This window comes from Mollisia scopiformis, assembly GCF_001500285.1.
Source record: "Mollisia scopiformis unplaced genomic scaffold LY89scaffold_8, whole genome shotgun sequence".
Lineage (NCBI taxonomy): Eukaryota > Fungi > Ascomycota > Leotiomycetes > Helotiales > Mollisiaceae > Mollisia > Mollisia scopiformis.
The window spans coordinates 365,866-380,070 of record NW_017263588.1 but is presented as its reverse complement, the minus strand read 5'-3'; the positions used below and the strand labels follow the sequence as shown (position 1 = coordinate 380,070).

The 14,205-nt window shown below is 48.5% G+C and overlaps 6 protein-coding genes across 6 annotated transcripts; 4 read left to right on the top strand and 2 right to left on the bottom strand.

Moving 5' to 3' along the window:
- Positions 1–475: 475 nt before the first annotated feature.
- LY89DRAFT_706044 (glycoside hydrolase family 74 protein) lies at positions 476–3,276 on the top strand (the record flags this gene model as incomplete). Its single annotated transcript, XM_018217494.1, has 5 exons — positions 476–987; positions 1,034–1,199; positions 1,247–2,051; positions 2,098–2,163; positions 2,209–3,276. The coding sequence occupies exons 1-5, from the start codon at positions 930–932 to the stop codon at positions 3,274–3,276; spliced, it is 2,163 nt and encodes a 720-aa protein (XP_018073526.1). The 5' UTR covers positions 476–929.
- A 541-nt stretch (positions 3,277–3,817) lies between these two features.
- LY89DRAFT_716757 (uncharacterized protein) lies at positions 3,818–4,835 on the bottom strand (the record flags this gene model as incomplete). Its single annotated transcript, XM_018218287.1, has 2 exons — positions 3,818–4,723; positions 4,773–4,835. 2 exons carry the CDS (start codon positions 4,833–4,835, stop codon positions 3,818–3,820), a joined length of 969 nt encoding a protein of 322 aa, XP_018073525.1.
- Positions 4,836–6,257: 1,422 nt separating this feature from the next.
- On the top strand, positions 6,258–6,584 carry LY89DRAFT_564048 (uncharacterized protein; the record flags this gene model as incomplete). Its single annotated transcript, XM_018208508.1, has 2 exons — positions 6,258–6,366; positions 6,421–6,584. Coding segments are annotated over 2 exons (273 nt in total), but the record flags the coding sequence as incomplete, so codon positions are not given.
- Positions 6,585–6,714: 130 nt separating this feature from the next.
- Positions 6,715–8,194, bottom strand: LY89DRAFT_612706 (3-oxoacyl-synth). Its single transcript, XM_018210636.1, has 3 exons — positions 7,724–8,194; positions 6,946–7,668; positions 6,715–6,899 (listed from the first exon to the last, which is right to left on the bottom strand). The coding sequence occupies exons 1-3, from the start codon at positions 8,126–8,128 to the stop codon at positions 6,738–6,740; spliced, it is 1,290 nt and encodes a 429-aa protein (XP_018073523.1). The 5' UTR covers positions 8,129–8,194; the 3' UTR covers positions 6,715–6,737.
- A 949-nt stretch (positions 8,195–9,143) lies between these two features.
- Positions 9,144–12,220, top strand: LY89DRAFT_683093 (small oligopeptide transporter-like protein). The gene is made up of 8 exons (XM_018214639.1): positions 9,144–9,418; positions 9,465–9,593; positions 9,689–10,109; positions 10,159–10,964; positions 11,014–11,197; positions 11,244–11,295; positions 11,346–11,508; positions 11,560–12,220. The coding sequence occupies exons 1-8, from the start codon at positions 9,304–9,306 to the stop codon at positions 12,045–12,047; spliced, it is 2,358 nt and encodes a 785-aa protein (XP_018073522.1). The 5' UTR covers positions 9,144–9,303; the 3' UTR covers positions 12,048–12,220.
- A 787-nt stretch (positions 12,221–13,007) lies between these two features.
- On the top strand, positions 13,008–13,895 carry LY89DRAFT_695810 (Alpha/beta hydrolase protein; the record flags this gene model as incomplete). Its single annotated transcript, XM_018216787.1, has 2 exons — positions 13,008–13,257; positions 13,315–13,895. The coding sequence occupies 2 exons, from the start codon at positions 13,008–13,010 to the stop codon at positions 13,893–13,895; spliced, it is 831 nt and encodes a 276-aa protein (XP_018073521.1).
- Positions 13,896–14,205: the final 310 nt, after the last annotated feature.

Sequence of the window (14,205 nt, the reverse complement as noted above, 5' to 3'; positions counted from 1 at the left end):
TCCGCTGCCGTGCTGCGGTTTGTTCTTGGTAACCACACTTTCGGAATATATTCTTTGGCTTAGAAGAGCGTGAGCAACATGCGCCTGCGCTTGCTTGCGTTTGACGTTGGACTGTGCCACATCGTTCTCCACCACCACCGAGCACCCGCTTCGACGGGAAACCACTGAAAGGACTGGTGGTGGGGCAGTTATCCACGTCAGAGCCCTTCGCCCGATTACTGTAGAACCTTTCGAATCAAGAGCAGAAGTTTCTGTCTCACAGTGCAGTGCCCTACCGTGCCAGTGCCCTTCTTCTTTTCGCGGTGGTCATACAGTTGGCTTGGTGGCTGACACTTTATGCATGTCTGTATACCGTTATTAGGGTGTAATATTGAATTTGCTGTCACCATAGAGCAAACCCCCCACGTCAGCCACATTGCGGGGTGCAAATCTCTCGGCTCGAGCCACAACCCCACACCCACACCCCGACGCCAATCTTTCATCCCAAGCAAACACCAAACATGCCCAGCCCGGCCCTTCTTTGTTCCATATGAACATTTCATCTCCAGACACCTTGATCTTTTCCCATCAACTCTTTCTTCCGCCAATCGCATCTGGTACGCGGTGGCGGATGATGGCGTGCTCGTGTTTAGGCAAAACCCGATTTGATGCGGAAATGAAGATTGTCACTCCACCCCGCATTTCACGCAGCGTACCTGAAGACTGGCCGGGCCCATCGTGGGCAATACCGAGAATGCTGTGGGGAAGGCATATAGGCTCAAAGAGAATTTAAGCTTCATGCCCGCTGTCTCGGGTTGCTGCTCCGAGATTCCTGTTCTCTAATGTATCTGCTACGGAGGAAAGTTTTACCTCGGAATATGTAAGGAAATGTGTTCTCCTTGTGAGAACAATTTCTTTTGGGATGCTTCACTTCTCTGGACATACTCAGCATGCGTTTGTTATTCTTCCTTGGTAGTTTCCTCGCCTCAGCTGTATCTGGTTATACTTGTAAGTATCTGTATGGTAGGCAATTGAGTCAAGCTAAATTGGATAGGGAAAAATGTAAAAATAGGAGGAGGTGGTGGTTTTACACCTGGAATAGTGTTCAATCCCACCGAAAAAGGGCTAGCATATGCGAGAACAGATATAGGAGGACTATACCGACTCAATGCGGACGATTCATGGACTCCTCTCCAAGATCATGCCAATGACACAACTTGGTATTGTTTACCTCTTCAATTGAGACACGACATCTAATTCTTCCTAGGCATGATTGGGGAGTGGATGCCCTTGCATCTGATCCAGTTGATCCTCGAAGAGTCTACATCACAGTTGGAATGTACACGAACAGCTGGGACTCAAACAATGCCTCCGTTCTGCGCAGTGAAGACTATGGAAAGACATGGGCTCGAACCCCACTTCCATTCAAAGCTGGTGGGAACATGCCCGGTCGTGGAATGGGCGAACGACTTGCTATAGACCCGAATAACAATAAAGTGATCTACTTTGGCGCTCGAAGCGGAAACGGTCTTTGGAGAAGTGTTGATCAAGGATTGTCTTTCCAAAAGGTTACGAGCTTCACTCAGGTCGGCACATATATTTCGGATTCTACCGATACCTCTGGATTGAACAATGATATCGATGGCCTTGCAGCTGTCACGTTCGATCCTACTTCGCCGTTGAAGAATGGTTCCACCTCTAGGATTTACGTTGGTACAGCGGATCGAAATTCTTCAACCTGGGTCTCGAATGATGCTGGCGAGACATGGACAGCGATGGTTGGTCAACCTACGGGAGTCTTTCCTCACAAGATGAAATTCTCCCCGGCCGAAAAGGCATTGTATATCTCATACAATAGTGAGTCTGGTCCTTACAGTGCTGGTACTGGATACGTCTATCGAGTTTCATCGAATGGAACGTTCACCAATATTACTCCCGCTTGGGCTGCGAAGAATAGCGTTTCGATTGGGTACGGAGGATTAGCGCTAGATACTCAGAAGCCAGGAACGTTGATGGTCGCCGCCATGAACCTTTGGTACCCTGATGTTCAGATTTTCAGGAGTACTGACTCAGTGAGTTGCTCCTTTTCTGTTCACTTGATGATACTAAATTCAACAGGGAGCTTCTTGGACCACGATCTGGGATTATGTAAACGGAAATCAGGCAAAATACTACACCTACGACGTAAAGCCGCTCCCAATATCCTTTATTTCTGCTAACAATCTATAGACAGCCAAAGCACCCTGGATCAACAACCAACGCCAACCAACCGACACCAAGATCCTCGGCTGGATGGTCGAAGCCCTCGAAATCAACCCCTTCGACAGCAACCATTTCCTCTATGGAACAGGCGTCACAATCTACGGCTCCCACAACCTCTCTTCCTGGCCAAATGCCCACATCTCCTCCCTCGCAGACGGCATCGAAGAAGAAAGCGTCGAAAGCCTCATCTCGCCCCCCGGAATCGGCATCCCGCTCATCAGCGCCGTCGGAGACGATGGCGGCTTTGTACACTACGATCTTAACAAAGCTCCGGAAAATAGCTTCGATAATCCATTCTGGAGCACAACTACCGCTATCGACTATGCAGGTCTAAGTCCCAAGAATATTCTCAGAATAGGAAACTCTCAACTCGCAACCTCGACTAATGCAGGTCAGAACTGGACTCTCGTCACCAGCGTCCCATCAACGGCTTCAGGAGGCGCAATTGCCTACGCAGCCGACGCATCAGCCATCGTATGGGCATCATCCGCGGGCTCATTACGAGTTTCTTCAAACACCAGCACGACCATCTCAACCCTGCCAAGTACCGCGGCTGTGGTAGCAGATAAAGTCAACTCCTCTTATTTCTACGCTGGTGATACGACCGGAATCCTCGTTTCCAAAGACGGAGGCAAGACTTTCGCCCGCACAGCAAACATCACGTCTTACGCCGGCGTCAAAATGGCCGCTCATCCCGCTGTAGCGGGGGATGTCTGGCTGTCTACCGATCTGGGAATTTACCATTCTAGTGATTTTGGTACGAGTTTTGCGCAAAGTCCGAATGTGCAGAGTGGGAATTCGATAGCGGTGGGAAAAGGAGCGGGTAATGCAACGAATGTGTATTCATTCAATACAGTCGGAGGAATGGCGGCGTTGAGGGTGACGGTTGATGAGGGAGTGACTTGGAATGTGATTAGTGATGCCGGATACGGGTTTGGGAGTGCGGGGGCGAATTGTTTGGCGGCGAGTTGGGAGACGGAGGGGTTGGTGTTTGTGGGGACGAATGGGAGGGGGGTGTTTTATGGGGTGCCGTGAGTGGTGGGTGCGGATAGTTCTGTATATAGGTTTTGGGTAGGAGGAGGGGTTTTATATACTTTGGTCTGTAGAGGGGTTATGGTAAATTTGTGCCATTCACTTGCTCCTGTGGCCGTGTTCGAGTTTATGAGTAAAGCGCGTCTTCATGAAAGCTTTTACATAAAAGAGGGCATCAATGTCCAGAAAGCTCCGAGGCTCGCGTGGCACCTCTCCTATATCACATGGTTTCATGTAATCTGTCTCCCCTTTTCTTACTGGAAAAGATCGCCTTGTGTACCGCAGACCATCCAAGTCGGCGATCTCTTGAACTTTGTTGCACAAGATATTTTCAGACACCACAAACATTTGATCATAAGTTTCTCCTTAGTCTAATATTCTAAATAGCGATCTACAAGAAGTACCGACTGACAGAACATGTTGAATGTCACAAGCGCCCCTTTGACTAGGACAATAAACCAAACAGCTCCCTCACCACATAAAGTCCGCATCGGATCTATCCATGCAAGAATATCATCCAGCAGATCCCTAATTCCTTCTAACCTCAACGAGCCCCCGACAGCCCATCCAACCCCCCATTCCCCACAATCGGCAACCCGCCCGTCCCCCCAGTAAGCCCACCCGCAGCACCCGTCAACCCACTCGTCACGCTCGAAAGCGGATTAGAGCCACCAGTAAGTTCACCCGTCAAAGATCCAACCAGACCCGTCACCGTCGAAGTGATAGGATTACTGCTTGGGGCTAAGCCGCCCGTTATACCACCAAGTGCACCGCTGAGTCCAGAAAGACTTGAACTTTGTCTCTTCTCTTCTGGCTCCGCGTCGCGGACTGCGATTAAACGAGCATCCTCGAACTCATCGTCGTCGTCATTATCGTCATCGCCATCATCATCACGAGGAAGCACAGATCCAAGGCCGGCCAACTCTGCCACTTGACCAGCGGTACCGAGCAAGCCTGGAGCAGCATTCGTTACACCTGACAATACAGCCGTAGCTTCAGGAACATCGGTAGCTCCGAGGACAAGACCTGGTATATCCGTACCGCCAAGATCTAAACCGCCGCCCGTCGAAGAGCTAGTTGTTTGGCGCTTGACGACTTCATCGTCGGGGTCACGTTTCTCTTTCGCAAGAGCGCCGATGGGAAGGCTGCCTAGGAGACCTGATGCTATGCTGCTGAGGCCGCCGATATTTCCGAGGCCGGAAGTGAGGCCGCCGGTTAGTGGGAGGGAGGTTCCTGCGTCTGGTGTCGAGGAGGGACTTGCTGCGCTGGTGCAAGTGACGGAGGAGTAGGTCGCGCAGATGGAGGTGAAGTTGACGCCGCCGGTGACTTGAGTGAGACCGCTGAGGGTGAAGGCTTGGCAGAGGCAGGCGAGGGTTTGGATCTGGTTGGCGGTGAGAGGAGTGGGTGAAGTGATGGATGCAGAGGAGGTCGGAGTCGGGCTGTCTCGGGGCTGTGGGTGTGTTAGTCTTTGCCATATAAGAGATGGAGTGAGAACGTACATCGAGAGGAAGACCCAAGGTCAGAGGAAGGGTAGCGATCAAGAAAATTGAAGTAAGATGCATGGTTGCAGTAGTGAAACTTGAAATCTTTGAATGAAGAATATCAGAGTGACCTGAAGAGGACTTGATGTTAGATAAAGTATTTCAGTGTGAACACTGATGCTTTATATAAGATCATCTTGTGTTCAGTGTCCCCATTATACATGAAGATCTACGGTACCGAGGTACAAGATCTCTTCCATGCAGAGATCTCAGCATCTCGAAAAACTCAAATACCAGAGGTGAAATGCTTTGCCTCCGCCTTGATTTGACATCAATAGAGGCATCCACATTGGTTGAGTCGCTCTCTCTTCATTCACTTTTTCCATCCACATAAACACTAAGACCAGATTTGCAACCGCAAACTTTTGAAGAATAGTGATAGGATTCAATTCTGGCGAGTTTTTGACTTTTTCATTGTGATAGACAGTAATTCATGACGAATCTGGAAGCCAGCTGAGCTATCTAACTGTTTCAGTATTCTGTATAAAGCTAGCAAAGCCCCACAATGTCGTACATAAAAACTAGAATGCAGGTACCACAATGAACACGGTATGACATGTGTCCAAGAACCGAGATCTAGGTACTCGGCTGATCCGGAAGATGAAGATTTCTCAGATCAGTTTTGATTTTGAAAGAAGCACTCGCCGAAAGCACTCTAGGATAGTGAATGACGAAAAATATCAACTACAAATTCTCCTTGGGAGTAACGTCCACCTCTTTACCTACTTCCGAAACACAAAACACAAGATCGCAACTTGCGCAGGAATACACTACCTTCAGCCTTTGCTTATCATTTGCAAATATGGCGAACGCAACAGCAAAATACAAGTCCTTGAGTGAGTTAGACGTCGAAGAGCCATTTCTTCCGCACCTTCCAAAGGCTCGTAGCCGTCAAGGACTTTCGTAAGGGATGGTCGTCGGCATCACGATTATCTTGACAACAACGGTCATCTGCTCATTGGAAGCTCTTTACTTCGCACTCCGGCCACACGTTGTCTGTACTGGCGAGTGGCACAAGGGTTTCTCGACAGAGTGGGGTACGAAACCTTTTCCCTCGCTGGTAGGCAACGACTGACTTCGTCCCAGATTTGTTGACAGGAACAATTGAAACCGAAATTGTCACATATACAAACGCTTTCCGGTACAATCAAACGGACCAGACCTATTATCGCGAGTTTGACCCCGCAACCCCTCAATATGTGGGCACACCATCACCAGAGATCGACTAGGCATGGGACGATTTGCTATACGGTGAGAGGAGATTTTCAGATAACGTCGATGGTAGCTTAACTGGATTACAGGACGGTATCTGGTCATTACGGAGGAAAAGGCTCAGCACTTGGAGAATCCAGTCCCGTACAAAGGATATTACATGGCAGAGTATGTGATCACCGATTTCAGATCAGGCCAACTATTTACTGAACACGATCCAGACCAGAAGTCATGCACTCATTGCATTGTCTCAATTCGATCCGCAAGGCCATGAATCATGAATATTACATAGAGCATGATAAGCACAAGCTCGCACCAGGATTACAGCAGATCCACGTTGGTTAGTTTTATATCACCTACTGCTTCTAGAAAGTCGAATCTGACAATCGTTTAGATCACTGTTTGGAGCAACTTCGACAGAGCATCCAGTGTGCTGGTGATCTGAGTCCAGTCCCATTGCGACCCTACGGCGAGGCACCGCACGTTAACTTGGTTGGTACTACTCAAGTCTACACTTGCAGGAACTGGAATGCCTTCCGTCAATTCTACACTGAGCGTGGTGACACTTTTGGGCATGTGAACAGTGGTGGTACATAACATAGAACAGTGGTGGTAATCAAGATGAGCGAAACAATAGCAAAAAGCACGTTGGTTTTCATAGACGAATACAATCAAAAGAATATACATTGAGTGGAGTACAGTCTTGTGGTATCACTTGTATTTTGAGAAGGCCAATGAGGCATTGGTACCTCCAAAGCCAAAACTATTCGATAGCGCTACGTTGACGGTCTTCTCTTGAGCTGCCAGCGGGACGTAGTTGCATCTGAATTGTTCGCCCTTATGGTGAAGGTTCAGGGTTGGCGGAAGGATGTTCTATGCCAAGGGTCAGCAATGGTCTTCCAGGAGATTGAATTCCTACTTCTTTCACAGCCAGTATCGAAAATATTGCCTCAACAGCGCCGGCAGCTCCAAGTAGATGACCGATAGCGCCTTTCGTGCTGGAGACTGCTATCTGGCCCGGTGTATCAACGCCCTCACTTCCAAGCATCAATGTTGTGATGGCCGCATTCTCAGCGACATCTCCAAGTTGTGTACTCGTAGCATGGGCATTGATGTAATCGACATCTTTCGGCAGTATGCCAGAGTTTTTTAACGCTCGCTTCATGGCTAGCAGAGCTCCCTTCCCGTCATCTCTTGGAGCAGTAATATGGTAAGCATCGCCACTGCACCCATAGCCTCTGACTTCGGCATAAATGCGAGCGCCGCGTGCCTTTGCATGTTCCAGCTCTTCTAAGACGACCACTCCTGAGCCCTCGGCAATCACAAAGCCGCCTCTATCGTTGTCGAATGGCCGAGAGGATGCAGTGGGATCGTGATTAAAGGTGGTAACAAGCGAACGAGACCTTGAAAAACCTGCAAGTGCAAGCGGATGGATACAAGATTCCGAGCCACCTGCAACCATCACATCTGCGTCTCCAAAAGCAATGAATCTCGAGGCGTCGCCGATAGCATGGGCACCAGTCGTACAAGCAGTCGTTACAGCATGATTTGGACCTTGGAATCCATACTTCATGGATATGTGACCCGCGCCAAGGTTTATGAGTAGTTGTGGAACGAACAGAGGAGAGACTTTCTTGTAGCCCTACAATCGAGTCTCAGTATAACTCTGCTTCCAGTATGCTCGGCAGGTATCTCACAGTCTTATCATAGGCCACGCTGGTTTTGTAAAGCTCCTCAAGATTTCCGATTCCACTGCCTAAGCACACGCCGGTGCTTTCCTGTTCCGCTTGTGTGTTTGGTCTCCACCCAGCATCATCCAGGGCCATGTCGGTGGCAGCGATTGCGTACTGTGTGAATTTTGCCATTCGACGTTCATCTCCCTTGTCTAGCCAGTCCGAGGCCTGCCATCTCCCCTCGTCTTTACTCCCCTCTGGAACAATTCCGGCAACTGTGCTGGGAAGCTCCCGCCATTGTGGTGCCGGCGTGTACTGAGCAATACTGACAATGCCACTCTCACCCGCGAGAAGACGGCTCCAAGTTCGTCGAATACCAACGCCCAGGGGTGTGATAGCTCCAAGGCCGGTTACTACCACTCGTCGCATGATTGTGCAGCCATCATATCAGTCGTGGGGGTCCAGATGCTTTGTTTGAGCTGAGGTTTGTCTGCTCGCAGGGAATTATCTCTCGGAAGTTACCCCATAATTAGTCCAAATAAGGCTAGCCCTAGCTCTTTCGGAGGCAAGTAATGCCGTCCCGCTCGATATCTGAGACACGCAACGACACAACTCTCTGCTTCACAACTATCAATGCATATTGATCCGGACAAATTTGGCATTATGCCTCAGACGTTATGCCCATCAAGTACTTGAAGAAGTCTTGTCGCCCGTTATCTTTTGTCTCGAAATGAACGCCACTCGAGAAGTTAACGTGGGCCATTTTGGCTAGAAGGCCTTGGTCCTCACTCGAGCTCAGAGGTAAATCACTTCTGGTTTCGGACAAACATCTAGACTACATGTTAGACAGCAAGTGCGATCGCCACAAATTTGCTCGGCTTGGGAGAAGTCTATCATTTAAGCAAAGCCAAGAAAGAAATGCCCGTAGCTTGTTTCGTTTGTCCCAGCTTGAGCGCTGCCAATCGTCGGTGCATAAAAGTTTGTTTCTTTACCGTGCCGCAGATTCGTTTCACACAATTTGCATAGACAAATGCTGTAGCAGCGTCATCTTTCGGTTTACTTTCTTGGCTCTGCACAATGTAACACCCAATCGCATGCCGAACAGACCTTCTTACTCTCGGCAATGGCACTACCCTCCCAGCAGTCCGGGCCTTTGTAGATCTGCTGCATGGAAGCCGTCGCTTGATCTGACAGGGACTTGCATGCGGCGACAATTTAGGGTTGCCAAAATATCAAGGGGAGCGTCCGTGATTTACCCACTCCATGGCTGGAGGTCAGAATCAGGCGAATCTCAGCAAAGTATCTTATCTGAATTAACCCCTCCCCCACAGCCATCTTGCTTCACGTAAGTCAGAGATCTTGCCGTGTGGTACGCCTCCTTTTTTTAGTGGACTGTGCAATGCTGGACAGCACTCAATCAGTTTCTTGTCTTATATGTTGTCTATGCCTTACGAAGATGGCTCTTCAGACCGTTGACCGTTCTCCGTGTCGCCAGGCCATCCACCATCATGGCCTTACAATTTGATGGGAAGTCGTCAGGAACGACCAACCCAAGGACACGTCAATACTCAGAGTTGGATGATGATAAGGACTGGAATCCGAAGATGGACGATGTTGAGGTCAGCAGCCGGGAGCTGAATATTGGTACTGCTGTCTCCAGATACGAGAACAGGCAATCGGATCCAGTCACTGATCTGAAGGAACGTCTGTCAACATGGGGTATGTTTGGCAGAAAACTGAATAGGGATACCTGCTAATCCTTTAGATCCCAACTACCCGGAGGACAAGAGAGAGTCGATTATCCTCGACACTTCATCGTTCGACGATGAAGTTGCATTCAAGGAGGTGGAGGACTCTCCGTATCCCGAGGTCCGCGCTGCTATCCACAACTACGGTAAGCTTCAGTCGAATCTCTGCTCATAGACACGGGGCGCCCTAAACTCCAGGGTATTCTCGTACTTGGACGTATGTCGCTAATTGGGTCATTAGACGAAGATGTGCCTGCCAACACAATCCGAGCGTGGGTGATTGGAATGACTCTGGTCGTCGTTGGAGCTTCTATGAACACACTATTTTCATTACGTGCTCCCTCTATCGGTTTGGGAGCGTTGGTGGCACAGATTATTGCTTGGCCACTTGGTCATGGATGGGCCAAGGTCATGCCGACACGCCAATTCAGCACCTTTGGGCTCAAATGGTCTTTCAACCCAGGGCCATTCAACATCAAGGAGCACTCGATTATCGTTGTCATGGCTAGCGTCAGTTTCTCTGCTGCATATGCTACCGACATTCTCCTTGCTCAGATCGCCTTTTACAAGCAAGACTTCGGCATATTGTTCCAGCTTCTGCTGGTCATTTCAACTCAATCCATTGGATACGGTATTGCAGGAATGATGCGCAAATTCTTGGTGTACGCCTCCTAGCTCTTACTTCCCAATCTGCTTGCTAACGATGAATAGCTACCCTGCCGCTATGATTTGGCCTGGTAATTTGGTCAGCGTCACGCTCATGAACGCTATGTATGAGAAAACTGCCGTAAAGCCGGATCCCACCATCCTCGGTGGCACTATTCCGCGATATCGATGGTTTGGTTACGTCTGCGCCGGCGCTTTTGTTTACTACTTCATTCCTGGATTCTTGATGCAATTCTTGAGTGTGTTTGCCTTCGCTACCTGGATTGCACCAAACAACGTCGTCGTCAATCAATTGTTTGGAGGCACCACCGGACTTTCTCTGCTTCCTATCACGTTCGACTGGACTCAGATCTCCGGTTTCGTTGGATCTCCATTGATTCCTCCGTGGTTCGCTATCGCCAACACAATGATCGGCGTCGTCGCTTTCTACATGATTGGTGCCTCGGCGTTACACTACAGTGGAACATGGAGTGCCAAGTTCCTGCCAATGAGTGATAGCATAACGTATGACAATACGGGTGCCTCTTACAACACCACAAGAATCCTCACGCCACAGTTCACTCTCGACCTGGAAGCCTACAAGGGATACTCGCCATTGTTCTTGTCAACCACATTCGCTCTCTCCTATGGACTTTCATTCGCGGCCATTGCAGCTTTGATTGTGTATACTTACCTGAATCATGGAAAGCAGATCTGGCAACAATTCCGAAACAGCACTAAGGAGGAACCTGACATTCATATGAAGTTGATGAGCAAGTACAAGGAGGCTCCGACCTGGTGGTACATGGCTTTGTTCGCTATCATGATCGGTCTCAGTCTCATCACAGTGCTAGCCTTCCCAACCAATCTCAGTGAGTTCTTGGTAAACTTCTTAATTTCTATCATCTAATCGGTTTCTAGCGTGGTGGGCATTTCTACTCGCGTTGGGTATCTCGTTCGCATTCTCTTTGCCCATTGGTATTATTCAAGCCATTACGAACACCCAAATCGGCCTTAATGTGCTCACGGAATTCATCTTCGGTTACATTCAGCCAGGACGACCACTCGCTTTGATGATCTTCAAGACCTACGGATACATCACCATGTAAGTCTGCTTCGTGTATCATGGAACTCAAGCTTATAAATCTCAGGTCACAAGCTCTTGGATTCGTATCTGATCTCAAATTCGGACACTACATGAAGGCAAGTTCTGCTTGTAATGTATAGCAAGCGACGCTTACTAATATGACTAGATCCCACCCCGAACCATGTTCATGGCCCAAGTTGTAGCGACAACCTTCTCTTGCTTCATTCAAGTAGCAGTGCTCAACTTTGCTCTTACCAACATCAAAGATGTATGCACACCTCATCAAACTGAGCATTTCACATGCCCAGGCGGACGAGTCTTCTTCTCAGGTATGTGTTCTACAAATTCCATGCGCAAATACCCTGCTAACGTAGTCCAAGCTTCGATTATCTGGGGTCTGATCGGCCCGCAACGCATCTTCTCCCCGGGCCAAATATACTCCGGTCTTTTCTGGTTCTTCCTCGTCGGCGCCATCACTCCTGTAGCGATCTACTTCTCAGCCCGCAAATGGCCCAAGTCCCCCATCAAGTACCTTATGGCTCCCTTGATTTTCGGTGGAGCTGGATCCATTCCCCCCGCGACTCCACTCAACTATCTTTCCTGGGGTATCATCGGCTTCATCTTCCAGAAGGTCATTCGTCAACGATACTTCGGATGGTGGTCTCGACTCAACTATCTGACAAGTTCTGGCTTGGATCTCGGCTTGGCGCTGAGCACGCTGTTCATCTTCTTCGCGTTCACGCTGCACAACGTCGAGGCGCCAAACTGGTGGGGTAATTCAATTGTTAGCGCGACCATAGATGCGCAGGATACGGCAGTGCAAGCTATAGTTGCTGCTGGGGAGCATTTTGGACCTGCTACTTGGTAGTCGGCTCAGACTAGAGAGTGTTACTTTCAGGTATATCTTTGGTGATAGAGTGTGTATATCAGGGCTTGAAGAACGATTTCCTTTATTTCCTATTATCTTGTAATTGTAAGAATATGTACGTGTTTCAAAGTTACTATTATGGTAGCCATCCTTATGATCGAAGTAGATTTCTGAATGTCATTCCTTAGCTGATGCTCTTCTGAATCGTGCTTTTGCCTTGTTGGCAAACATTACTGCGTGATTGACATCTAACTTCTTTGTTCATGGTCACGGCTATCCTTACTATTCGGCGTATCATTGAGAGAAGTTGTCCGAAGCTGGGTGTTCGAACTTTTGATGTATCACATGATACTCGAAATTTCACGACCTGGAACGATCATATCTCCTAAGACCGATTTCAACCACAGTCAACCAGCTTATAACGCCTACACCTTCCTCTTACAATCTAGCTGGATATCTCGATTCTCATTCCAAGATTCTGGGTAAAAAGTTCTTATCCTAATCGAGATCCCCTGAGATTAGCCGAGAGTGACTAATCCGCTGGCATCGAACATTGCCAGGATAGTAATCAGAGCTGCAGTGTTACACTACCCAGGACGAATTGATCCATTCAAATTGGATTGGAAGAAGGGCAAATGCCAAGCATGTCAAATGCAGATCACCCGAGCATTGAGAGACTTTGGCTTCTAGTTGCTGTCGAGGAGCTGGGGGGGCCTTCTGAAAGACCTATCAATCTCGATCGCCTTACGCTAGGCACAGGTTGCCATGCAGCTTCTCAAGATGTCAAGCGTTCGGGATGGAATGTAGTACTGCCAAGATGAGAGAGATATCCGAAGTTCCACAGAAGTCGTGTATAAGTATCGAGCTTGTCTTCTAAGCATTTTCAAAAGACTCAGATTCATCTTCATCTGATTCCTTGACTTTACTTTATCTTTCACACATCTTCTACAATCAATCAAGATGCCTTTTGTAACCACGAGCGACAAGACTGAGATCTTCTACAAAGACTGGGGCAACCCGGCCGGTAAACCAGTCGTCTTCTCTCACGGCTGGCCCTTGAACAGCGACAACTGGGAGAACCAGATGTTCTTTCTCGCTTCTCATGGATATCGCTGCGTAGCACATGATCGAAGAGGTCATGGGCGGTCTTCTCAACCATGGGAGGGAAACGATATGGACACCTATGCTGACGACTTGCTCGTACTTTTCGGTTCGTCCTCCTAGGGACCTCATTATTCAAAAGAAATGACTACTAACTCTTGTATAGAACATCTTGATCTCAAGGATGCTATGATGGTTGGCCACTCCACAGGCGGAGGTGAAGTAGTCCGCTTTCTCGGTCGACACAGCACATCCCGAGTATCAAAAGCAGTACTCGTCGGAGCGGTCCCTCCAGTCATGGTACAGAAGGAGTCCAACCCTAAAGGACTCCCGATTTCAGTGTTCGATGGCTTCCGCTCCGCAATGATTCAAGATCGCGCTCAATTTTTCCTCGACGTACCCACTGGTCCCTTCTTCGGGTTCAATCGTCCAGGCGCAAAGATGAGTCAAGGCTTGATTCAAAGCTGGTGGTCACAAGGCATGATGTGTGGATTCAAGAATGCCTATGATTGTGTCAAGGCGTTTTCGGAAACTGATATGACGGAGGATATGAAAAAGATTGATATCCCGGTATTATTGCTACATGGGACTGATGATCAGATTGTGCCAATCGATGATAGTGCGAGGGAAGGTATCAAGCTGCTGAAAAAGGGAACGTTGAAAGAATACCCTGGTGGTGCTCATGCCTTGCCAAATCTCAACATTGAGGAGATCAACCAGGATTTGTTAAACTTTTTGAAGTCATGATGGGAAGTTCGTGGTCAGCGCAGTTTATTCTCCTTCAGACTCTACATTCGGCTGTCCTATGGCACTTCATCAAGCATATATGAATATTTTTCTCTTTTGGAATGACTTTGTTGCCCTCGACTCCTTGGGAAAAGATGCTGAAAAGGTGGACCCCGAAAGAGATTTAATGGTGTCTTACAGTAACGATGATCTTTAAAATACGATCGAAGCAGCATTTGAGAGCAACGGATCATTAAATCTGGGTTACTGGCTTGAGAACCTTCGAAGTGAGTCTGAGATATTTCACGTGACCAATACTCAACAACCTGGA

Bases quoted from the DNA above. Each gene is read 5' to 3' on its own strand.
- LY89DRAFT_612706 (XM_018210636.1), bottom strand. From the start codon at position 8,128: ATGCGACGAGTGGTAGTAACCGGCCTTGGAGCTATCACACCCCTGGGC. The intron at 7,669-7,723 runs GTGAGATACCTG...ACTCGATTGTAG, and splicing joins GCGTGGCCTATGATAAGACT to GGCTACAAGAAAGTCTCTCC. The intron at 6,900-6,945 runs GTAGGAATTCAA...CCCTTGGCATAG, and splicing joins CGATACTGGCTGTGAAAGAA to AACATCCTTCCGCCAACCCT.
- LY89DRAFT_683093 (XM_018214639.1), top strand. From the start codon at position 9,304: ATGGACGATGTTGAGGTCAGCAGCCGGGAGCTGAATATTGGTACTGCT. The intron at 10,110-10,158 runs GTACGCCTCCTA...AACGATGAATAG, and splicing joins ATGATGCGCAAATTCTTGGT to CTACCCTGCCGCTATGATTT. The intron at 10,965-11,013 runs GTGAGTTCTTGG...ATCGGTTTCTAG, and splicing joins AGCCTTCCCAACCAATCTCA to CGTGGTGGGCATTTCTACTC.